The following is a 26358-nucleotide window of genomic DNA, read 5'->3' as shown; positions in this document are numbered from 1 at the left end:
TGAGAACTAAACATACAGAAACAGAAATACATGAAAACATAAATTACATTCTCATAGAGACCACATACATAGCGTAAATAACCTTACGATTACCAGAGAATGTCTAATAAGGGGAGAACCTTCACTCTCGGAACTCTTCCGGTGTGGTACTGCATCTAGGGGCGCTTGCGGGCGAGTCCAGAATGAATGGAGGTCTATAGAGCTGTACCCCTCAAAATCCACTTTTCTCGGGATATAATTTTTTTTCAAGTAATTTGAATATTGTATTCGAAAGGGGAGGCAAAGACAATACACTTGGTTGAGTATTATATTTTTTAAAGTCACTAAATTGTTCTAAAAAGCCTTTCAAACGTGTCAATGACGTCATTCATTAGCATTATCATAGCATAGTATAGCATCAATGCTAGCGTGTTATGGGCAACAACGACCCAACCTGTAAGAAAGCGAAAGGACATGACTTCCGGATTATTTCACTTTTGATTGATAATCCATATCCATTTTGCGAAAAATAAAATAAAATCTGAGGGTTTCAGTTGTTAAATAGGTGAAAACAATAAATTTAGCCATATAGCTCCATAGGACCCCATGTATTTTGGACTCGCCCGCGATCGCCATCTAGGTGAACTCTGGTGAACTGCAGCCAAATTCGGTTTGTATGGGATTAATAGAGAGTGGGGAGGCTCTCCGTAGACGGGCTCTGCGATTACACAGACGAACACAACTTTGTCAAGCTAGCATTAACATCTATTAACACAAAATAACAGCAAGAAAGCAACTGTACCTCATTGGCCGCTTTTACTTGAGAGAAATAAACCAACGGGTCTTCACATCTTCATTAAACACAAATAGTAATTTCCATGTACTGTATGAAATACACCAACTTTCTTGCATACTGTAGACGCTCTCAAACGGCGTGGTCCAAACGGTACCAATCCCTTCAAAACAAAAGCCCTGACACTGTCTCTAGCTTCAGAACTTTGGTTCCGGCATGAGTCAGAACGCACTCCAAGCTTAGATTTAAAACTCCAATGAAATGAACACACAAATAATATGTATATATTTTAACATTAAATTGTTCTTACTTCTTAACTATTTATTGATTTATGTATTCATGAACTAATTTATTTGTATTTATATTTCTTAGCCTATCTATTTATTCAGCTGCCCTCTACTGCAGCTACACTCCCACCAAATCACTTGTGATTTCAATTGCATATTAGAATGAATGTTAAAGGAGAATTCCGGTGTGATATTGACCTAAAGTGTATTGAAACATGATACCGAGTGTGAACGTATGTCTCATAGCCCATCTCGGCTTGTCCCCTGCACTCCAAAATCTGGCGCTAGTTAGCCGATGCTACCAACAGCTTTTTCAATAGTGCTGCTTCGGCATCGGGCTAGCCATGCAAATAAATCACTGTTTTACACCCATTTACGAGGCTTCATAAAGGTACGTTCGTAAGGAAGAACTGTCAAGTCTTGGTGATAACTGATCCAGAATGGACGTCAACACACTCCGCACTGTCCTGATTTGTCTTTCCCAGGCTCCCCCCCATATGGCTTGCTGCTGGAGTATTCATAACAAACTCACAACCCAAGTCTTTTAAACACTCCTGATTCATGTCCTTCAATGCTTCTGCGAACTCATGCCTCGCGCCTACAAAGTTAGTCCCTTGATCGGACCTAAGTTGGCGAACTGGACCTCGAATGGCTATGAAGGCACAGAGAGCATTGATGAAGGCGTCAGTACTTAAATCATCCAGCATCTCTAAGTGCACAGCACGGGAGCACATACAGGTAAGTAAAAGACCATAGCGCTTTACCTCCTTCCTCCCATCTTTGACATAGAATGGGCCGAAGCAATCCATGCCACAATAGGCAAAGGGAGGTGTTGCTTCCAAGCGTTCTGGAGGTAGGTCAGACATTCTTTGTATTTCAGCACATCTCCTGAATTTTCTACATTTACAACACTTGTAGATATACGAAGAGACAGCACTGCTACAACCTATAATCCAGACACCATTTGATCTCAATTCATTCATGGTTATACCTCGTCCTTGATGTTGTGCTCTTTCGTGATAGTGTTTAATCAATAAGGTTGATATATGACTTTCTCTTGGCAGGATCACTGGATGCTTTACTTCTGGGTGCAATGCAGCGCGCTCCTAGTGTCCACCCACCCTGAGGATACCATGTACATCTAAGAATGGGCTTAACCTGTGCATGGGCTTAACCTGTCTTGTATTCCCTAATAATTTCTTCCTTGCATTTTAGGCTTTGCATCTCTTCAGAGAAGGAGGATTCTTGGACCAGCTGGATGATGGTAAGTTCTGCCTCCTTCCTCTCTTCCAGACTAGTTGCTTCACAGGTTTTTGACTTCAAACCTTTGATTTCCTTGGCCCACCGCTTAAGCCTAGCTATAGCGTTCACAGCTTTTCCCCAGTCGGAGAACTTTTGGAGACGATCAAGCACTGATCTTTCTTCTTTGGCCTGGGTCTTAAGTACATGGGCCTTCCGAAGCTCTGGGTCATCAGTCGTAATCTCTCCCACCTTGATATCACCACTGGGAAGTTCTTCATGCCAGAGAAAATCTGGACCAGAAAACCAGTTGGAGTCAATGAGCTCCTTTGCCTTCCGGCCTCTGGACGCATGATCGGCAGGATTGTCTTCAGTGCTCACATGTCTCCACTGATCTGGTCTGGTACTGTCTTTAATCCGCTGGATGCGGTTTGCCACAAATACGTGAAATCTTCTCGTATCATTGTTGACGTAACCCAAGACAACCTTTGAGTCTGTCCAGAAGACTTCTTGAGCGTCTATTTCAAACTCCTTCCTGAGCATGTCACTTGTACGCACGGCAACAACGGCTGCTGACAGCTCAAGTCTTGGCACAGTTGTAACTTTAGTGGGGGCCACTCTGGCCTTACCCATCACTAAAGAAGTAATGGAGCTCATGCCTTTTGACTTCCTTGAACTCTGCTGGGAGAAAACATCGCTGAATCTTGACATCTGCTAGGTTCTTCAAGTCAAAAAGCCAGGACTCCCATTGTGGTCTTAGATCATCTGGTAAAGGATCATCCCATCCAACCTTGTCACGGCACATCTGCTGTAGGATTTGCTTCCCAACCAGAATAAAGGGTGCAACAAAGCCTAATGGGTCAAAGATGGATGCTACTGTCGACAAGACTCCTCTCCTTGAAAGTGGCCTTTCATTCACCACTACTCTGAAGCTGAAGTGATCCGACGTGATGCACCATTTAACACCTAGGGCTCTCTCAATCTGTGGTTCTCCCAAAGCTAAGTCTGGATTTCTTGAAGCGTCAGCACACTCTTCTTTTGGAATGGACGCAAACACTTCTTGGCAGTTGGAAATGAACTTGTGAATGCGTAGCTTTCCAGAGTTACAGAGCTGTCTAGCTTCACTGACTAACTGTATGGCTTCTTCATTCGTTGAGACACTTATCAGGCCATCATCCACATAAAAATTCCTTTCAATGAAGCGGATAGATGTTTCACTGAATCAACCTTGTCCTTGTGCAGCAATGTGCTTGAGGCCATAGTTTGCACAGCCAGGTGACGAGGCTGCACCGAATAGGTGCACTTTCATCCGGTAAACTGATGGCTCTGACTTAACGTCTCCGTTGTCCCACCACAGGAATCTTAAGTAGTCTTGATCATCTGTTCTTACACGGAATTGGTGAAACATGCGCTCAATATCGCACATCACAGCTACAGGACCCTTACGAAAGCGACAGAGGACACCTACTAAGGTATTCGTTAACTCTGGTCCTGTGAGTAGATGGTCGTTTAATGTACACCTTTGAACCTTGCTGAACAATCAAACACCACACGGATCTTCCCTGGTTTCTGAGGGTGATAGACCCCGTGGTGAGGAATGTACCAGCAAGCGCTCTGGTGGACTTCATGTTCTGGAACCTTCTCGGCATCGCCACAGGCTATGGTGTCACTCATGAATGCAGCATAGTCCTTGTGGTATTGCTTGTCCTTCTCAAATCTTCTTTTCAGACAATTGAGTCGGGGATCTGCACACTTCCTGTTGTTTGGCAGACATGGCTTGTTTTCTTTAAATGGCAGGGGCATTTCACAGCCTCCATCTGCCTGTATCTTTATACCCTCCTCCATTATTTAGATGAAGCGAAGGTCTTCCTGAGAGAAGTGAGCATCTTCCACATTCCTTTCACTAAAATCTGACTCAAGCGCCTTCAGCACATCTGTAGGAGCGATGAGTTCCTTGACTTGTGTTCTACATATGTACTGAACTTGACTTGTTAGGTTAACAGGTGACTGTAGAAAAGGTGCAACCTGTCTCACAACAATTCTATGGCTGCTTCCAATGGCATCACCATAATCAACACAGGGATTGACGCAACTGACAATGCTCCAACCAAGGTCAGTTCTTACTGCAAATGGCTCGTCATCCTTGCCTGATACAATTTCTCTGGGCAACAGGGCTTGAGAACAGTTGTACCCTATTAGCAAACCGATGTCACAGTCAATTAAAGGAGCAATTTCTTCACCAAGGTGCTCTAGGTGAGAACATGCTCTTGCTGTTTTAGATGTAGGAATGTGACTTAGACTAGCAGGAATAAACTCTCGGGAATAGGTCACTGGAAGAGGGATTATCTTGGAGGAATAAAAGCCTCTGACCTGCAACCCAGTTAGTTTGTGACTTGGAATAACAGTTTGTTTAGATGAAAGGGTGGAAAGCTTTAATTGTACAGGCTCTCTTTGTGTATCAAGAGTCTCTGCCTTTTCTTGTAGGATAAAGGTGCTATCGCTCTGACTGTCCAGAAGAGCATATACAAGAACTTCAATCTCTGGGTTACTTGTTGTTGACAGCCACACTGGCACTATTTTGGATGCATATGTGCTATTCCTGTTTTGTGTTACTTGATTAGACGTAGCTATGTTTGACATTTCATTACTGTCTTTAGACTCTGTCCATTCCTTTGACCTTTCTTTCTCCTTTAGGTGTTTTGCACTCTCTCTTTGTCCATCAACTTCATTCCCTTTCTTTGGATCCGCCTTGGTGCGGTCTTCATGTAAACATGTGGGATGTTTCCCTTTGCACACGTTACAAACACTTCTCCTTTCACAGTTCTTTGAGTGATGTCCTGGCTTCAAACATCCAAAACACAATTTCTTTGTTTGCACATACTTAATTCGTTCGGTGACAGACTTCTCCATGAACTTTCGGCATGTGTGAATAACATGATTTGACTTCTCACAAAACACACACTTTAGCATCAACCTTTTGTACTTTAGTGTCTGCTTTCTCTTCAGATCCACTTGCCAGCACCTTTGCACCAACACTTCGAAACTTGGATGGCTTCACCTTTTCACCTTCACCAGACTTAAATCAACTCCAAAGAGTTTCTTCTACCTTAAAATAATGTTTCCAAAATCGTTTCAGTGGTTCATCAACTCGTAATAGGGTGAACGGCACTTCTGCATTCGCTTCGCAGCCCTCTATCGGCTATAACCGCACTATGTAAGTTTGCCAGATCGGGTAGCGGAACTGTAGTTCGATGGAATGACACATAAGAAACTACAAATGTGACTTGCATCTGATGTCGCAATACATCGTACTTTCATAAAATCATGCCACATATTCTACCTTGTCTGTGGACATTGTTATTTCCAAAGCCAGTGCTGGATAAACAAATAGTGCGTACGACAGAGGAAAAGTTCTTTGGTGTTGCTTTAAGAGCACGAAGAGAGGTTATGGGATTACAAGCTATCTTGGCTTCTCTAGTTATAAACTCAACAAACTGATTGAAGCTTGGAAAGGCTCTAGTAGCTTCTTCAAGTTCAATGACCTTTCTGTTCCATCTGGCGGTTATCCAGTCAGGAAGCTTGCTAAGCATTTTTTGGTTTTCACTGAAGTCATTCAGGACTTCGAGACTCCTAATATGAGACATTGCTGCTTGACAGCCTCGAAGGAAGTCTGAGAATTCTCTTAGTTCAACACTGTCTTTGGGTCCTATCTTTGGCCATGAATTTAGTTTATCCTGGAAAGCTTTAGCGATCACAAAGGGACTGCCATATCTTTCTTTCAATATTTCCCATGCTGACTCATAAGCTTTGTCAGTGCCCAAGAGGAAATAACTTTCAATGGCTTTCTTTGCAGGTCCTGTGACATATTTGCGGAGGTAGTAAATATTTTAATTTACAGGAATGTTCTTCCGGCCTATCAGTGTTTGAAACGACATCTTCCAGTCCTTGTATCTTATTGGGTCTCCATTAAATGCAGGTGGCTCTGGCACTGGAAGACGGCTTGCATTTATGGACTCTGCTATTGCTTCGGCAAGTATTATTGTGCCATTGTCTTGATAAGTGGGCCTAGCAGGTTCATGGCTTGTGGTGTGTCTTATGGCAGGCTGTGAAGGCATATGATGCACTAGAAGAGCCTTTGGTTTGGGTGGATGCTGCAACAGTTCATGATTGTGGAGAAGCTCGGATATCTCTTCATCAGAGCCTGCGTCTTGTTCATAAACTTGTAGTTTTGCCCTTGCCGCATTCATCCTTTTAGTTGTTTCCAAACGTTCTAACTGTCTTTGCTTCTCTTCTAGCAACTTTAGTCTTTCAGCATTTTCTGCCTCTTGTAGTGCTAGCTTCTTCCTGTGCTTCAAGCCTTTCAAGCTCTTGTTCTTCATGTTCCATTTCTTCCAAGATTTTAAAGGTGGCTTGAGTTGCGGCTTGTTTTCTTGTGGAGGACAGGCTTGAACATCTTGATCCTTTACTTGAAGGGCCTTGGGATTCTATAGATGAAAACACAGAGCCAGTTTTAGCCCATGGTGCTTGCCTTGCATCAAAATCCTGATTCGTGTCGTCATCAAGGAGTCTGTCGGCTACCTGAAAAGTTTAAGTGTTTAAACTAACATTTACAGTGGTCTATTTGATAGTGTATTGGCCCTGACTAAGTTCGTGTGATGTATAAACCCCAATCCTTGTTGATACAAGTGTCAATATTTTTCGCTGAGAAAGTTTCAAACTATGACCATAACGGCCTTTCCACCAATCAGAGGCATCACTGTGGGATTGTGGGATTGTTCAGGATTGTGGGTAATGAAGTACTTATCTAAGAGATTGCGAATAAAAGGCATTTATCTCAAAACAAGGTTAGTGCCCCATGAACTCTTGGTGTCTATAGGAGCATATACAATCACTTAGTACAGCCGTAGCTGGTTTTAAGTCTACCACGTGCAGTTAAAGGAGAATTCCGGTGTGATATTGACCTAAAGTGTATCGAAACATGATACCGAGTGTGAACGTATGTCTCATAGCCCATCTCGGCTTGTCCCCTGCACTCCAAAATCTGGCGCTAGTTAGCCGATGCTACCAACATCTTTTTCAATAGTGGTGCTTCGGCATCGGGCTAGCCATGCAAATAAATCACTGTTTTACACCCATTTACGAGGCTCAATGTATCTCCACACTTCATTGGTAGACTTCCGAGGGCCCTGACATTTAAAACGAGACATTGAGAACTTTGAAAAAGCACTGGTAGTTTACTTACAAGACGATTTATACAGACAGTATCTTCACGAAGTTTAGCGTTTGCAGCCATCTTGAATTTAGTCACGATAAGTCGAGCAACGAGTAAGAATGAACAGCTATGATAAGGGATCAGATTCCAAAAATAATTCAGTGGAAATGCATGGATTCCAGTTGCTGCTACTGGAAGAAACTGGAATCCATGCATTTCCACTGAATTATTTTTGGAATCTGATCCCTTATCATAGCTGTTCATTCTTACTCGTTGCTCGACTTATCGTGACTAAATTCAAGATGGCTGCAAACGCTAAACTTCGTGAAGATACTGTCTGTATAAATCGTCTTGTAAGTAAACTACCAGTGCTTTTTCAAAGTTCTCAATGTCTCGTTTTAAATGTCAGGGCCCTCGGAAGTCTACCAATGAAGTGTGGAGATACATTGAGCCTCGTAAATGGGTGTAAAACAGTGATTTATTTGCATGGCTAGCCCGATGCCGAAGCACCACTATTGAAAAAGATGTTGGTAGCATCGGCTAACTAGCGCCAGATTTTGGAGTGCAGGGGACAAGCCGAGATGGGCTATGAGACATACGTTCACACTCGGTATCATGTTTCAATACACTTTAGGTCAATATCACACCGGAATTCTCCTTTAAGTTTTTATGGCTTATACCGCAATTGTCAATGGAAAAATTGCATTGAATTTTTACCTTCGGCATCGGCTGTGGGCGGGACTGTGCAGCTCGCCTCCCGATCCGAGGTGCTGCTGTTCGCGGGTTCGAGTCCGGGCGTGTGCAGGGCTGAATCGCGCAGTTTCAACACAACGCAGGTTACACATGCAAGCATAAAGAAAGGTTCACCTGTTACACAGAAAAGGCGCAGCAAAGCGATAACAATAGCCTACACAAGACCACACGTATGCTTAGAACCCCCCTCAGAGCCACCTCCCAACTAAATAAACATAAAAGTTACACAAACAAAAGGACGAGAAGCAAAACAAAAACCAAACATAACGAATAAACAATGGAATGCAGAGTAAATTTGTGCACCTGTTTACAGCCACATTAGATTTTCCCTACAAGGAATATCTGAAAACTTACAAAGTAAGGCAGTCAAGCAAGTTTGCCTTACTTTTGACTTACCTTTGCATCTGTCCTAACATTCTTTTTGAGTGCTCTCAGTATTTCTGACATTCATGTCCAAATGTATTTACCAAAACAAAATGATGGCAATGTTATTTTTGATAGGATCAGCTACAGCAAAGGGTGAAAGGGGCCATTACAGAGTGTCCAAACTCCATGTTCATTTTTGATGAGATGGACAAAATGCCAGCAGACCTGATTGACAGCATCATGCCATACCTGGACTACCAAGAGAATATTGATGTGGGGTGTCTTATCGTCAGGCCATCTTCATTTTCTTAAGTTGTGTTAAACTTCCTCTATACCTAGTATGGTTTCTCCCACAGTAGATTTGTACTCTACACAGAGACTTTCTAATGAGGAGACACAGCACTCAAAGAAGATATGCATGGGATTCATTCTTAATGGCAATATGGCAGTTGTCTACACATACTGTATATCCCACCCCTTCCTGTATGCCTCCCCATTGACTTGAATAGGAAAATAGCTGCCTGATAACTGCCTAAAGACTTTGTTAGGAGATTAAGAACATTGATTACTGTAACTTGAGATTTGCTATGTTTTTGTTTTTTTCTGAGAACATATCAGTTCTGACTTATCAGTCTTGTTTTACTGATAGGCACGGTAATTGCTTTGCAAGGATATGCATTGGCTGTCCAGCCAAGCCTGGAACCATTAATGCAGAGTTCCAGGAGCTTCCTCCATAATCATTTAAGACTTTTTTGGCTTAAATATGTGTGATTTGTGCAACTCGCATATCTTGTATCTATGTGTGTATACAGCAATTCAGGGGGGATGGGTATTGCCAGGACTTCTGGAAAATGGGTCGTAAGAGAGAAGAGATCAATCTGATGGATTTGGAGAAGGATCTTACTCTCTCAATCTTCGACAATGAAAAGAGTGAGTCACAGATATGGAACCGTGATTAAACCTTTTTACCAGATGTACTTCATAGGTGTCCCGAAATACAGAATTAATAGCCACCTTACCAGCAAATCAGAAAACAATATTTCTTGTCTGGGGGAAAGGCATTTAATTCACCAGCTAATGTTAGCCATCCCTCAATCTATTCGTTTGTTTAGCCCTTTAGACTTGTACAACCCCAAATCAGAAAAAGTTGGGACGTTGTGTTACATTCTGTAAAAACAGAAATGTAATAATCTGCAAATCTCTGAAACTCATATTTAGTTGCAAAGAGGACACAGACAACATCTAAAATGTTGAAAATGAAAAATATGACTATGGAAAATAAATGTTAATTTTGAATTTGATCCCAGCAACATGTTTCAAAAAAAGTTGGGATGGGGGTAACAAAATGCTGGAAAAATTGTGTAATGATAAAGAAAACAAATAAAGAAATATTCCACAACTATTCAGGGTAACTAGCAACACAATTGGGCTTAAAAAAATGGGCATCCCAGAGAGGCAGGGTCTTTTAGAAAGTAAAGATGTAGGGGTATTCATCACTCCGTGTAAACTTGTGTGCACAAATGATGAAACAATGTACAGTAAACATAAAATTGTGAAGTATTTGGAAAGTTCATTGTCTACAGGATATAATTAAAACATTCAGAGAATCCAGAAAAATCTTTGCAAACAAGAGATAGAACTGAAAAACAATATTAGATGGCCATGGTCTTTTGCACCTCAGATGGCGCTGCTTCAAAACCCGACCTGTTTCTGTAAAGAAAATCATTGTATGGGCTCAGGAAAACCTCTGATAACCATTGGCTGTGTGCACAGTTTGATACTCAATTCAAAAATGTTTAACCATGCAACTGCCAAAATTGTATTGAAACATGATACAGAAAGTACTACCATCTTATTTGGGCCTGAGCCTATGGCCTGAGTTTGTTTAAAATGGACTAAGGTAACATGGAAAAAGGTCCTGTGGAACCCAACATCTATGACGCTGTGGAGGTGCATTAATGCCTACAGCATGGGCATCTTGCACATCTGGTTATTTCAGAAAATACTGCCAAAATGAATTCTGCACATATTTAAACAGTTTCTCCATACAGGAAGAGTCCAGGTGCTCAAATGCTCTGTCTGCAGTCCACACTTGTCAAATTAGGTGTATCATGGAATGAAAAACATGACTAAGAATACCCCATACTGTTGAGCAACTGAAATCCTAAATCGGGCAGCATGGGACAACATTTCATTCTCAAAACTCTAGCAACTGGTCTCATCAGTTCCTACGAGTTTTGCCGTGGTAAAGCAGCACAGTGGTAAATATTCCCTGTCCCAACTTTTTTGAAACATGTTACTGGCATCAAATTCAAAATGAACATATATTTACCATGAAATAGTCCAAATTTCCCTTTTCAACATTTCATATGTTGTCTTTGTCCTTTTTGCTGCTAAATATGGGTTTTACGAGACTTGTATATTATCACATTCTGTTTTTATTTACAAATAAAATTACAATGTCCCAACTTTTTCTTATTTGGGGTTTTAGGTATGAAGGGCTAATGAAAACACTGCAATAGGTATAGGTGACACAAACATTCTGCCTTTACCCACGGCAAGTTTCATGTAGAAGCTGTTTAAGGGCAATTAGCTAAACAGCTAAAATTCACCCATTTTCTTACAAAACCATCTATTCTAAAGAGAATGCATGGGGAGTGGGGACTGACTCTAAAAAGGGGGTTTCATAACATTTCATTATGCTGAGCTATGTTATGCTGGCCATGCTGTCTGGCTTATAGGCCTATTGTCGTCTCTCTAAGTTATTTTAGTGACACGTTCTTATTTTACTGTACCCCAAAACATTTTGACTTGCATGGCACCCCTGGAGTGAATTGAAAATGTCCATTCCAAAGTATTACATGTTTGCTCAGTTGAACTGTCTGACTTATATCTCAGTGCCATGACCAGGTCTTTGTGTCCTTTACTTACCCGTTTTTGTCTTCTGCATGGTCTGTTTCTCACTGTTGTGATGGAGGATCTGTTGACTTTTCTCTTCGTCATATTGCCCTGTGTGCTATAGGTGGTCTGTGGCGTTCTAGTATGATGAGTGAGTATCTGGTGGACTTCTATGTGCCTTTCCTGCCTCTGGAGCATAAGCACCTGGTTCAGTGTATTTTTGCTGAGATGGCCGCCAAAGGCTTGAGGCCAGACCAGGATGTGGCGGAGAGAATGGCCAATGACTATATCTTCTTTCCCAACGAAGAGTACATCTTTTCTCTGCAGGGCTGCAAGATGATCCCCAGACGTTTGGATAATTACTTGTTGTAACACTTCAAGGAGGTGTTCATTCTAACCCCTTGGTGATATATGCAAATGCTGAGCAATGCGACATGACATTGCTGGTGGAGCTAATAGAGAGCAGTATTTGTAAAACTAATAAGTTCAGTATTGTGCAAAACTCATGACATCAGAGAGGCAACAATATGGCCATGTAATGAAGTGGGCATGGCACACACAATTGCCGATCTTGTGGAGACTGGCTAGCGTCTGATGAAAAGAGAATTAGCAATAAAAAAAGCTCCATCAGCAATTAAATGTTAATGCAGAAAATAAGAGAGACACTGATTTCGAACCTCTTCAATTCAATCCAGTTGTACAATTAGAATAATACTTCTGTCAGTCAAGTACAGTATATACATCTGTAGCTAGCTGGTAATTGTGCATGACCTTACCTTCTAAATCAACATATGTGAGCATCACATATCTGGCAACACATATCTGACATAGCCCCTGACATAACTGGTATGGTCTGAACTACAGAATTGAAACTATATGTTCTATGTGTGATGATTGCCGAATGCATTTCCACTAGAATGACAGCTCTTTCTTTATACAGACAATGACTCTTGCAAGCCACTCACTGTGCTGGGCTTTTGGCCAGTGGACACACACACACACACACACACACACACACACACGACACCTGTTAAACTCAACTCACGCATGACATTTACTGATGGTAAAATGAAAACACACCCAAAGCTGAAAATCCTTGACAGGAGGGATATGAAACTAGCTGTCAGAGCAAGGCCTACGTGACTACAGTACATGCACAGTCTATGTGACAGTATGCACAAAATGAAAGCAGTCATAGAACCACAGCCTTCCTATTTGTGTGTGTGTGTGTGTGCACGTGTGAAAAAGACTGTATATCTTGTCACTATTCCTCTAACTCAACTAACTTACAGTTACGTGACTACATGAGACTATGTGACCGCATGCACAAATTCAAATGAAGGTAGACATAGAACAACCGCCTTCCTATTTGTGTGGAAATAGGCTGGTCTAGTCCACTGAAATGTTTCCACACTATTAACAAATCTGTACAGAAAACAATACATATAGCCTTACCACATTTACATTTTTTCATTTAGCAGACACCTCTATCCAAAGTGACTTACAAGGGCCATTTTCATCAGAGCAACTCAGCACAGTGGCCGACAGGTGCAAACAACCTGCTATTTATGACAACACATGCAAATCGAAAACACTTACAAAGAGACAAAACACAAGCAACTTAAGCAAACATCTTCATCAATTTTACAACAACACAAACTGCATACCTATCATTCTGCAGGCGGACTAAAACATTTTGCACTTTAGCAAGGGGTGAATGTGACCTTACCTTAGACAGTCTTCACTAATTTTTATATACAAAATTCAGTCAGTCAATCAACCAAGTTGTTCAGTAAATACACTTTACAAATGAATCTTAAATTTCATCTTACATTCATTATGGTATTTAATTTAGAAATGAAAATTTCAGGAAAAAGAAAATATATCAAATATATCCTAGTACTCCCCCCCTCCCCCCAGTTTGACATCCCTGTCAATGGGCAAATAATACTTTTTTAAACAAGGCCAAAGTTAGATCAGATATATTTGAGCTTTTTATAGGCACAGTCTCAAAACTTTTTGACTATACATGGAAACATGTGTCCACAGGTGGGCGCACAACATGCTCACCTTAAATCAAAACTATGCAACAATTGACTTATTTTTAAGATATATTTTCCTTAGCAACATGGCATAATTTTAGAAATCATCTTAAGGATACATGGCAATGTCATAAGATAAACAAGCCTGTTCCCACTGTAGCTGTTCAAGCTATACAGTGTATTTCTGTGGTTTCAACCTATGGAAATGTAAGAAAAGCCTCAGAACACATTGCCAGTGTTTTGGTAACTACAAGGTGCCATTTAGCATAGTAAGCTTTGTTCCGCAGCAACTGGGCTGTCAATAGGTTTTTATATCGTTTTTTTCATACCTTCTAGGTAGTTAACTCTGTAGTTTTAAACCAAAACTTCATAATGCTGCTTTAGAAAGTAGGCTATCAAAACAACGTTGCTGAAAAAATACTTTATCAAAATACATGATTTTACAGACAAAATGTAGCTCATGATTTGAGCTCATGATGACAGACAGACTGTGCCAAAATAGTGTCTGTCTGCTAAAAGTCTTATATGTTCTTTGCAGACATCCCAACCTGCAAAAAGTAATGTCAGACCGGGACTGGCCTACATCCATGGGATGCCTGTCTTGAATCTCACCGTCACGCAGCCGTAGTGCTTCTGTGGTATTCTTCAATTATGCATAAAAGAAAATGGCAAAACGCTGTTGGATCTTCGGAGGAAAGTGGTCGATTTGCTATTAATTATGTTGCATTAGCCTGCAATTATAGCCTAATACAATAAATGTCTGGGCACACACACAGCAGTGGGTAAGCTACTTATTCTTTCTCAATTCTCTGTCTCAGCCTACTACAAGTAGGGTAATGTTAGCCCACGTTATTGGCGTATGAACACAATAATTAGACTCGTTTGTTTCACTTCGACTTGGTTGAACTGGCTCGTCAGGCCATTTCCGCACTCATAGCCTAGATTTGCGGAAATGGCCTGACGAACAACTTCAACCAAGTCGAAAGTGAAACAAACTTATGCATTTCACGCGAAGCCTGTCCACAGACGCTATCGAGTGGCCTATTAATACATAATGAAATTAAGATCAGCGTTATGGTTGTTTTTAAATGCAATAATGATAGCTAAGGTAAAACCCATTAACTTTCCAAAAAGCTACACTTGCCAGTTATCAAGCTCGCTTACCGGCTTACCATTTTATACTCCACGTGAATGCTGCGGACCAAGATGGATCTCTTACAACAAGACAAGTAAGCGTGTGTTTCTTACAATTGCCAACCTGACGAGCCAGACCCACATTAAATGTAATTTGCTTCCGCTAGGGGCGCGTCTAGATTTCTAGGCTAAACCTGGCAGGCTTAACTTGACTAAAAACTTATAAAGGTCAACACACTTTCATTGTATTCCTTTTTCTCAGAATACATTTGCTTCCCTTCAAGGTTGTACCATTGTTTTCATTGTGAGTTAACGATAAATCACCAAAATATGATTTTAATACCTGTTTTAGTGAACTTCATGTGAGGTGCCAGTAATTGCATCAGCCTCCTCACATCTGTTTGTTCTCTTATCAGTTAACTGAACCATACCATCTTGACTTCATGGCTCTGTAAAAAAAGGAGGACTTGGAAGTGAGCTGTAGTATGATGTTGACTTTATTCACGCAGGTCTGGAGATGGCTTTAAGCAGCAAACTATTTGGCCAGCATTTGGCATCTCCCATAATCCTGAAAACGGTGACTAGACACATGGAAAACCCAAACTCCGAGACACCTCTGGTCCTCTCTCTGCACGGCTTAACAGGCACTGGGAAGAGTTTTGTGAGCCGCTTGATCGCTGAGAGCATCTACCACAATGGAATGCGGAGTAAATTTGTACACCTGTTCATAACCACAGAACATTTTCCCCACAAGGCACATCTGGAAACTTACAAAGTAAGGCAGTCAGCCTTACCTTTCCAACTGTCCTAACACTTGGCATTCAGCTGTCCTAACATACATGACATTCATGTCCAAATGTATTTACCAAAGCAAAGTGATGGAAATTTTCTTTTTGATAGGATCAGCTAAAGCAGTGGGTGAAGGGGAACGTTTCAGAGTGTCCAAGCTCCATGTTCATTTTTGATGAGATGGACAAAATGCAAACAGACCTGATCGACAGCATCAAGCCATACCTGGACTACCACGGGACTATTGATGGGGTTTCATATGGTCAAGCCATCTTCATTTTCCTCAGGTGTGTGACATTCCTTTTTGCCTGGCATGGTTTCACCCACAGTACTCCACACAAAGTTGTCTTGTGGAAGATCAATGATTTCAAACAACGTCAACAGTGTTGTAAGAAAATCATTTAACGAGAGTTTTACGATATTATGTTTTTTGAGAACATATCAGTTCTGACTTTTCAATATTGTCTGCATGCAAGTACTTACAGTACATCTTGTATCTATATATCTATGTGTGTAAATATCTATGTGTGTATGATCTATGTGTGCGCAGCAATTCAGGGGGGATGGAGATTGCCAAAAAGGCCCTGGACTTCTGGAAGACAGGTCGGAAAAGAGAGGAGATTAACCTGATGGATTTGGAGAAAGATCTTACTCTCTCAGTCTTCAACAACGAAAAGAGTGAGTCACACTTTATTTAGCTGGATTTCTTATATTTTCATATTATTATTTTTTTTGATACTTTTGTGTTCCTAAAACGATGTCATAGAACATAGCTGAAATAGTAACTCACCTGCACCTGCTATTTCACTATGGTATCGGTTTCTTCATGTACACACACTCACGCAGAACTCTGAGGTTGTTGTGCATGTCAGGGTAAGAGAAGGAGTTGCAGTGTGTTGCGGAAGTCATAGTAGAGTATCAGTCCTCTTTCAAACGTGTGTGAAAATGAAAGGCAATTAATACACACTCACTCACATTTGAGTTACTAGTGCAGTGCCAATGGAAACATGCTATTCCTGTAGAAAACCTGTAGCCCAATTACATGCCCGCAGGTAGGCCTGCTTTAAACAAAATAGGATGATAGGGAAAAACAGAATTCCAGCTATAAGCATTCAATAATGCTTATTATTGAATATTATATTATAATAAATGTGCAATAAGCAGAATTTAAGCATGGCTACATGTGACATTTATTACAGATCAAAATGACATAAGCCTAACAGCTGTTTTGAATAGGCTAAAATATGTTTAGCCTATTGAATAACTTAATAATAGAGAAGACAATGATGAATCAGTGAAATGATGCATCATCATATAATATTTGCAATGATGTGACTCAAAAACTGGTCTGATTATGCTGATTATGCTTCCATGTGTAGCATTCTCAATTGTCCTGAAATTCAGGACCTTGCAGTCGGAATTGTCGTTTGTTTATTCAAAGTTTGAAGACTGTCCCGCACTGCACTGCACTTACTAACAGATATGTGGCCCACACACACACACACACACACGCACACTCTGACACAAAGACAGACGTTCCTGCAGTTTAACATGGTTGAACTTTGACCGCGGCACGCACACTTTGCTCGGCGCAGTGGCTGACCAGTTCTTGCACGTGCAAGCCATTGAAAATGATGTGTTTGTTTGTCTGTCTGTCTATCTGTCTCACTTGTCTACGTTACCTTATTGCGTTTCATGTGTTTTTATGTTTCAATTCACGTGGTGAGGTAGGACAATTGTGTTTGCACTTTGAAAAATATGTTACTTAAATAAAAATAAAGTTGTCCTCCGAAGAGGGGGGGTGGTGGTGGGCAAAAAAAGAAAAAAGAAAAAAGAAAATGATGTGTTTCATAGCGCAGTGCTGCTGTTTGCACGTGCAATGTAAACCACAACAATATATCATTTGTACTGTAAGTAGATAAGCTGTTTACACTTACGTCATGGCATACACGCTCATAAGATCATCGCCCCACCCATTCCATTCCAATGTAATACAGTTTACTCAGTTGAACCCTTTCTGACAATGTCAGTGCCATGGCCAGGTCTTTGATACTGCCCTGTTTTTGTCCCCTGCATTGTCTGTTTTTATCACTGTGTTGTGATGAAGGATCTATATTGACTTTTCTCTCCGTCATGTTGTCCTGTGTGCTATAGATGGTCTGTGGCGGTCTAGTTTGATTAGTGAGAAACTGGTGGACTTCTATGTGCCTTTCCTGCCTTTGGAGCACAAGCACCTGGTTCAGTGTGGTCTTGCTGAGATGGCCGCCAGAGGCATGAAGCCAGACCAGGATGTGGCGGAGAAAATGGCCAAAGAATATTCCTTCTTCCCAGACGAAGAGCGCATCTTTTCTAATCAGGGCTGCAAGATGGTCTCCAAGCGATTGGATTTTTACTTGTAACACTTCTGGGAGGTGTTCATTCTATCCCCTTGGTCACATCAACTACAGCAGTGTTTTTCAACCACTGTGCCGGGGCACACTAGTTTGCCGTGAGAGATCATCAGGTGTGCCGCAGAAAATTACCCAAATGTCACTCACTGGTCCAGAAAAGCAACTGTTGCATCAAAGAATTTATAACCACATGCTCTCATTGATTGTATGATTGCACTATTTGTGGTATGCAGGCATTGTACAACGGGGGCCCCATATCCAATATTCACAGAATCATCACATATCCAGTTCATAACAACAATTAAATTAGATATAGTCACCTACAAATGAAACAGAGGGCGCTTGTTTTATTGAGCAGGTCTTGCATAGAAGCCATAATAAGGCCATATCTGTGCATTATTTGAAATTTTAGGCTATGGTATGTTTATTTTTTCTTCACACAGGATGTTAGTGTGCCGTCCTAGCATGCCGACATTTTAAGTGTCAAAAGTGTGCCGTGGCACAAAAAAGGTTGAAAAACACTGAACTACAGAAGACAGAGGCAAAGTGACCAGCTGCCATTCATTTTTAAACATCAGAGTCAGCGTTTTACAAGGTTATGCACTGTGTACTGTGCTTCTGTGGTCTCACTCCATGAAAATGTAAGAAAAGCCTCAGAACACATCGGCAGTGTTTTGGTTACAATATTGGTATTGCAAAAGGTGGTATTTAGCATATTAGTAGGCTTTGTTCCACAACAACTGGGCAATTGATGGTGTTTGTATGGTTTTTGCATACCCTCTAGCTAGGTAAGTAGTGCTGTATTTTTAGATGAAAAGTTCATAAAGGTCATTTAAAAATAATCAAAACAATGTTGCTGAAGAAAGCTGTATTTTGTCAAAAATAGCTTATGATGATATATCCAGACAAACTGGGCATCATCATCAAATTCAATACCTCCATTTCTGGACATCAGTAACTCCTTATGTGATTCTAGTTTTTACAAACCATACAGAGCCATGTTACTTTTTAATGTGGGTTAGAACAGGCTCCTCAGGCCTTCTCTCTGTGTATCCTACTTTTAACTTCATGATGTTGAATATGTTACAGTTGGTGCTATTGGACAATTCATCAAATGTCTCCCACCACAGTTACAGATACCTCACTTAGTTTAATGATGGCATACAATAATGATTAGATAACTCTTGTTTTTTCCCATGCTAAGTTCCATTTGCAAATTGTATATTTTCCTAACACTATTTCTCAATGAAGAGAAAAAAACACATTCTTGATATTTATGACTGCAGTAAGTTTACTTTTGAGAAATAGGGTCAACATATCCTGAAAATGAATTTGTTCACCTTTGGTGTTTCAATATGTAACTTTTATTTTTATTTCATTATTTTATTTTATTTTTTTATTGAAGTGCAATATTGTATGGATGATAGGATTACTGATTACTGTAGTGTTACATTTGCTAAAAATGAAAAAATGCATAGTAATAAATGCTTAACATGTGAATTTACTAAAGCTTGATGTTTCTGTGATTATTGATGTAATATGTCCTTTACTAACGTAAAAGTGAAGTAAAGTGAAAGTAAAGCAATCATTACAGGATTTGTATAATATATGCTTTTATGCAGACCTGTGTAGGCCGACCTATAATACACTTCATGTATGCGCACACCCATGGCATCAGAGAGGCATTGATATGTCCATATAATGAGGTGGGCACAAACTAGTGTCAAGCTTGTCGAGACTGGCCAGCGTCTGATGAAAAGAGAATGAGCTGGTCCAATTACCGTGAAAATGGACACAGGGTGTCCAGATCCATCAGACATTCCAACAGTGCCCAGTCTGCATTCATCCATCAGACAGGCTCATTTGCACAGGACAGTCACTGTGATAAACTCTGAAACCATTCCTTCTCTTCGCGAGATGGAGTGGTGTGTCTTTATAAACTCAAATAGAGACATGATCCTGCCCAGGACTCACTAACGGCCTCTCCACCAAATCATGATATCCCTTGCACATCATACCGTCAGGGTTGAGCCCAGTTGAAGGTCTTCATGTCACACGGTTTCTGAGATAAAACATTTTTGTCACATGGAGCAAACATTTCCTCACAATTCACGCTAGGTGCCTGTCCCCTGAATACACTGTAACAAAAACGCAGTCTCTGTTGACAGCCCAGGCTCCAAAAATGGCAACAAAAACAGCCTGGTGCAGCCTGGACCATGAAACATAACAAACCTTTCCAGCCATTCATGACGAGATGCGCATTCAGGACAGTTTCAGTTGCACAGGAGGGAGGGGGAGAGATGGGCGAGCTAGCTCTCTGTTTTGTTTGAACGTCAACAGAAGTGACGTTACCCAACGTCGCTTAGAGCACCTTTAATGCAGTCTGATGTTATGAGGTCCCGTGGCCTCTACATTAATATGTGATGTGAATGCCTATGCTGACTCACCAAGGAGTTCCTTGAGGGGAATACGAAGAGGCCTCGCATAAATGAAGTGTGTGATTCATTTCATTCAAGTTAGGACCAAAAGTAGGCATAATTTCACCCAATATGTTATTGGTGGGGTCCAGCGTACAGCGAGTACCTGCCACCGTAGTCAATCTGCTTTTCCATAGTTTCAAGTCCCACAAGAAAGGAGGGGAAGAGCAATTGAACTGTTTCAGCATCAGTGTCTCTTCAGAGCTTGGATCCTTTTTCACGGATGTTTTGCCAACACACACACGCATTTTCTATCAGCTCTGCTAACTGTCTACATGACATAGTTAGAATGTATGGTGCCGGTCCAATGTCAACATGCTTGGAGAAGAAATATATATTTCCTGTCCTCCAGACAGATACGTGATGGATTAGTGGGTTGGAAAAATGCCGATTTGGCTCTTACCTTGACTCTCCTTGTGCCCGTTCAGGATGTCATCAGGTCACAAATAAACTCTGATTGTTTACCTCTTCTTGTCAAATCCTTTTAATCCTGGTTCCAGCCCATAACATGGGCTGCTCTCAACAGTTTGGTCTATACTCAACAGGAGCTTTGTTGGCAAACAGCAACATCTAAAATGATGTAATGTCCAATTGATTGAAAGAAATGGCATTTTACATGATGAATGACCTAATATGCTACCTCTCAAAATGCTAAGATGTTCTTGTTCCCAGGTTTGTTGAGATGTTAAAAGTCCATATTGGATAATGGATATTTTGAATTGTAATTGCACATGCAATCTCAATTTTCTTCTTACTGAATTAACTATTTAAGCAATTCATTTAACTAATTTACTGTCTGGAAGGATGCAACACAGCCATAATAGATCCACACACAAACACATCGCACACAGTCTCTCTAGTTAATTGTTTTTTTATTTGGTTTTAGGCGCCATGGAATCTGGAGAATATAAAAAACACAGAAAGTGAAGATACAGACATGTGTTCAGCCCTTTAAAACGCAAGCTGTTGCCATCGGAGACCAAGCAGCCAACTGAAATTAAAGACATTTTTACTTGACCAGACTTAATGATGAAACTCCTGGCGGTATTTCTGTGTGTGCCATGTATGGCCTTGGAAGAAAAATAAATAATTCAGATAGTAAAAAATAAATTTGAATGTACTGCCCATTCAATTTAGACATTTAGTCACAGTTGCTTATTAACTGATGTGTGTGTGGGGGAAAATATGGCAAATCACCTCTCCCTCTTAATTAAATGATAAAGCCAGAAAGCATTTAATATGCAGTGGAGAATGTGGAGAGGGTCTTGGAGAAGGGCAGAGATTTACTCGATTGATCAGGCTTTTGGCAAGTAGAATTTCCAGAAAGAGCATCCACAGCATTTCACCTTCCTCTCCTTTTCGAGCGATGACCAGCATCTCAATTAACGTCTGGCAGCAAATGAGCTGCAAATATCACATTAATATGGCAGTTATACTTGGCAACTTAATGTCCGAGCTCTACAGAGAATGATGCACAGCCTGACACAGGAAAATGCCATAGCTGTTTTTAATAGATGCCGTAAAGTGGCAGCTCCTCTGCCTCTGCATCTTGACTTGGCAAGGCTGAAAAAATTGATGGTGGTGATTTCTGTTAATTTTAACCAAATATATTAAACTTAAACAGCTTAAACAACTATTTTTTTGAAGTCGACATTTGAACTATATCAGTATTGGCTCCCTAAAAATTCAAAACAGTTGAACTATCTGAGATAAACAGTACATGTGCAATGATAGTGTATAAATATAATAGATAAAATAAAATAAAAAAAACAAACACCTGGTGAAATAATGGCAGCTGCTTGGTCTCTTCTGTCAGCTCATTTTGATCCACAAAAACACACAATGCCTACGTATCCCATCTTTCACAATTTTTTGGTCTGAGACACAGGTGCGTATCCCTGCCTCAAAGAAAGGTTTAAAGCTTTTCAGGTTCATGGGACACACAGACATACACAGATTGGGTATGTTTGAGAACTAAATATTTAAAGCAGGTATTAAAGCATTGCTGTTGCTCTGTCATTGGTTCAAGCCTTTAGTTTCTAATTCTCTATCATTTTTTTCTTTCTTTTTTTCTACCTGATGGGTCAAGACGTCAGAAGAATATGGCTCAATATACTGAAGCCTGTATAGAACATGGATGTCCTTGGTACTGTGCTACTGTGCAGGCTACTCTATAATGGATGTTCTCCCTTTCCTTTCTCTAAGTCAATGTATTGGGCTCAATAAGGGATTGCAATCTAGGCTAGAGAATGAATGAAACAATATTCCTGTGAAGGTACAGGAGGTAGATGTTTCTAAAGACAAAAGATTACAGTTTACTGTAACATTCAGTTAACATGCTCAACTAAAAGGATGGAAGTCAGGATTTGTTGACGTTTTGAACCATATATCATCTTACGCAAGACCCACCATGAGTTTAACTTTCCTATTGAACATTTGCACATTATTCTAATACTGCTTCAAAATAAGATGCCAGGCCATAAACAAGAGTGTGAACATAAAACAACAGAAAACAACAACAATAATAACATTAATTATAATAATAATAATCATAACGTTTAAAAAAATGAACATCTTCATTTTGGCAACATTGCCTGCACATAGCAGGAAGAACATAACATTATGCTGGGTAAAAGGAGAAAACATAAGAGACACGTTCTGCAAACATATCCAGCAAACAAAGTTTTGTAATTTCTGAATAATGAGCAAGCTAAGGTTTACCACTACTAAGATTCACACTAGTGGGAAGGGGAGATAAAAACAAATCCAAACAATTTCCCATGTTACAAACGTCCTTCTTTTCTCTCTCTCGCTCTGTCTTTTGGTATATCACAGCCACCTCACACTGTTTCTATCTCAATAATCTCAGACTGGAGTCACGTCTTTGACTCGTTTCAACTGTAGCTTTTTGGTTAAACCTTTAACACTCATCTCGGTTCTGTAGGTTGACCTTGCGGACAGTGGAGCTTTTCAAGGAACACCTCTTTTGGTTCTGCTTTTGGTTGGCCTAGACCATGAAAGCCCCTTCACAGTACAATTCTTTGGTGCCAAGACCATCATCTTGGCAAAGAGCTTTAGATCGTATGACCAATCTCTTACAACAGAGGGAAAAGGAAAGTTAAACCAGATAAAGCACAGGAGGCTTTTCTGATACTCTTGAACATAATATTCTTTGGCTCATCTAGTCGTCTGACTATGATGAAATGTTTCTTTGCACAAATGGTTTTGCTTCTGTAAGGTTCCGTCAAGCTTCCACTGTCCCAAGGACAAACCAACTGTCAGCCAATCACAGAGCACACACACACCTATACATTCTCACCTCACTCTGTGCTTTGGTCAAGAGAAAGTGGTACAAAAGATAAAGACTATGAATGTCAAAATATGTAGAAGGTATTTGGTCACATTATTATTTCATCTAAGTTTTTTGCCAATAATTCCACTGTCATATATTTCATTATTCACATAGAAAATCTCCTTGAAAATATATCCCATTTTCATTTTGGTTAATCTTTTTAAAGTTAAATCGTAAATTCAAAGCAAATGTGACAGTTCCAAATCAAAAGAGGTGAGCCGTGGTTAATCACTAACCTGTGTTATTCAACTGTTAGTCAGCAAATCCCTAGAAATCTGCATGTAACAATTGGCTTTGGTTCAGGAAAAGCATTTCTCATGGTGGCTACCCCTTAAAACAGGAACTATGAGAAACTGAAATGAGAATGACATTAAGTACATCTCAAAAGAATGCTAGGAAAAAGAAACAGAACGAAAACCATCTTAACATTTTACATCTTTGGATACCATTCAGCTTGGTTTTCATATAAAAAACGTATTTTTTTGGACAGGCTGTCAAGTATTGGAAGCTAGCCATGTCCGTGCACGTCCGTGGCAGGAGTCACAGTGAGGTACGTACAAATATCAGTCTCCCAGGTAACCCTGAAACACGGTCAGCCATCAGCACGCGCCCAGTCATTCCCACGGCAACCGATTTGGCATCTGGAGAGCAGACCTTTTTTTTGGGACTCGGCTCAGAAAGATCACCTGTTGGGTGTAGACAACAAAAGCCACCCGGTATACCTCAGTAGGATGGGCTCTTCAAAAGTTGCAGGGTATTTTTGGTATCAGAAGATCTCCTGAAGGATTCCACAGAAAGGCCAAGAGCATCCCCATAAGGCAAAAATATCAAGTCATGGAAACACTCGTATAGGTCCATACTTTCCATAGAAAAATCCTCCCGTGGAAGACGTTAAAGCAGAGGAGAGGAGGTATCCGTCCATGCCAGCACTAGACATGGCATAGGCATCACTTTTTTGGGCAGAATCTGTTGTGCCAGCAGTCTATGGGCTTTTTTTTAAAAAAAGAAAGAAAAGCACAGTGCCTTCTCAGACTTATGCCTTCATTTTTTGGTAGCCTAAAGACAAAAAAACTGGCAGTCAGACAACAAACGTGAGAAAAAAAATATTCTGCGTGAGAGAGACATCCATCCATGGCACATATTTGGATAAGGCAGAAGAATATCGGAGGAGGAGGAGGTCAACAGGGGTGATGGACGGCTGCTGTGGACATTCTGAGCCCAGGGTCCCACTCTCCATGGCAGTCAACCTGATGGGCTACTGAGCATGGGCATCGGCACTGGCTGGCACGGAACACTGGCTGTGGCACTCTGAGTAGGGGGGTAGGAGGGTAGGTAGGAGAGGAGGGGGCACGGGGGAATTTGGGAAGGGAGGGCATAGGGAGCTTGGCGTGAAGAGAAAGGAAGGGTTATTTTCAGGGTTTTCTTTTTGGCTGAGGTAGGCTTGCTCAAACAGCAGCAGGCAAACATTGCTCTCAACTATGGCTCGGACATTCTGAGGTAGCTATCTTTGGAGGTATTGTATGGAACTTTGGGGAAGGACTCGAGCCAGAAGGCAGGAAAGGTGTGGGGGAAAGGACTCTTTTTTTAAGGGGCTTTTAGGAGCAAACGGTTGCCTCTACGGTTCCTCCGAGTTGGCCTGCCTCGAGGCTAACACGGTGAAAAGCAACAATCAACTCTATCAGACTCACACTTTTCGCAAGGCTACAGTCAAAGGCCGCATTGTGTATCTGTTGGTATTGCAGAGCTAAGGCCAAACACATGAGGAGACAGTCAAACAAGCACCTGTCCCCAACTTCTGAAATCTATACATTTTCTAACTCCCTAGTATGTCTGAATATTTGGCTCCAACTAGGGTTTAACCATCGTAGTGCAAGAGTGGTACATAATATTATCACAGGACACCATTGCATTGAAGGGAAAGTTTTGGTTAAAGCAGAAAGTCCTATGGTAATATTACATAGCTTTTCTCAGTATTGAACGGCACTGTGCTGTCCTCTTCTTCATAGCACAGCATATGGGAAATAATTTTTTTAGTAACCGAGCATCACACGTGTCACGGTCATGTTAATATCTCCTAAGGCGAACATTCAGCGCTAACATACATGGACAAAAGCACACATGGCAGGCAGATCATAAAGGCTTTGTAAAGCTTTGGTTTAAAGAGAGGAACTAGGGAAAGGTTGCTCATAGGGAGAGGGGCGTAGACACCAATGTTTTAGTTTTTTTGTGTGATGGGAGTCTAATGAAGCTTAGAGAAGAAGACCTCAAAGTCATCATTAAACTCAGCCTGTGGCAGGGGTCATATCAATCCCCTCTACTTTAGCAGCAGTTTTTGGTTACGGACAGTTAGACGTGGCTAACATTGACAGACTTTAAGGGGGGGGGGGGGGGTATAGGGCTTTGGTGGGCAGGCCATGTGGAGGAACCATAGGTGAAGGGAGGGGAGGGGGGGCAAACCGTTTTAAGGGATGAGGGTATGGGGTTAGTGCTAGCCAGTGCCCGTGCCTGCGCCAGGCAGGTTAGATGGGTGCTGCTCGATGAGAACGTGACACTGCCCTGGGCGAGTTGCTGGAGCACCTCCTTGGCTCGTGGGGTCACGACCCTGCGGAGATCAGAAGAGATGTGGTCAGAGACATGAAGAGGGTTT

General features: G+C 41.1%; 2 protein-coding genes across 2 annotated transcripts in view; one reads left to right on the top strand and one right to left on the bottom strand.

Moving 5' to 3' along the window:
• Positions 1 to 14538: 14538 nt before the first annotated feature.
• Positions 14539 to 19391, top strand: LOC121695856 (torsin-1B-like). Its single transcript, XM_042077009.1, has 6 exons — positions 14539 to 14804; positions 15188 to 15478; positions 15604 to 15779; positions 16043 to 16170; positions 17647 to 17933; positions 18409 to 19391. Exons 2-5 carry the CDS (start codon positions 15221 to 15223, stop codon positions 17889 to 17891), a joined length of 807 nt encoding a protein of 268 aa, XP_041932943.1. The 5' UTR covers positions 14539 to 14804; positions 15188 to 15220; the 3' UTR covers positions 17892 to 17933; positions 18409 to 19391.
• A 1860-nt stretch (positions 19392 to 21251) lies between these two features.
• Positions 21252 to 26358, bottom strand: part of si:ch211-57n23.4 (immunoglobulin superfamily DCC subclass member 3) — a 30938-nt gene continuing 25831 nt past the window's right edge. The window contains exon 14 of the mRNA XM_042077008.1: positions 21252 to 26313. Within this exon, the coding sequence (XP_041932942.1) occupies positions 26200 to 26313 (114 nt within the window). The 3' untranslated portion in view covers positions 21252 to 26199. The remainder of the gene's footprint in view (positions 26314 to 26358) is intronic.

Source organism: Alosa sapidissima, chromosome 21 (assembly GCF_018492685.1).
Source record: "Alosa sapidissima isolate fAloSap1 chromosome 21, fAloSap1.pri, whole genome shotgun sequence".
Lineage (NCBI taxonomy): Eukaryota > Metazoa > Chordata > Actinopteri > Clupeiformes > Clupeidae > Alosa > Alosa sapidissima.
This window is presented reverse-complemented; position numbering and strand designations above follow the sequence as displayed.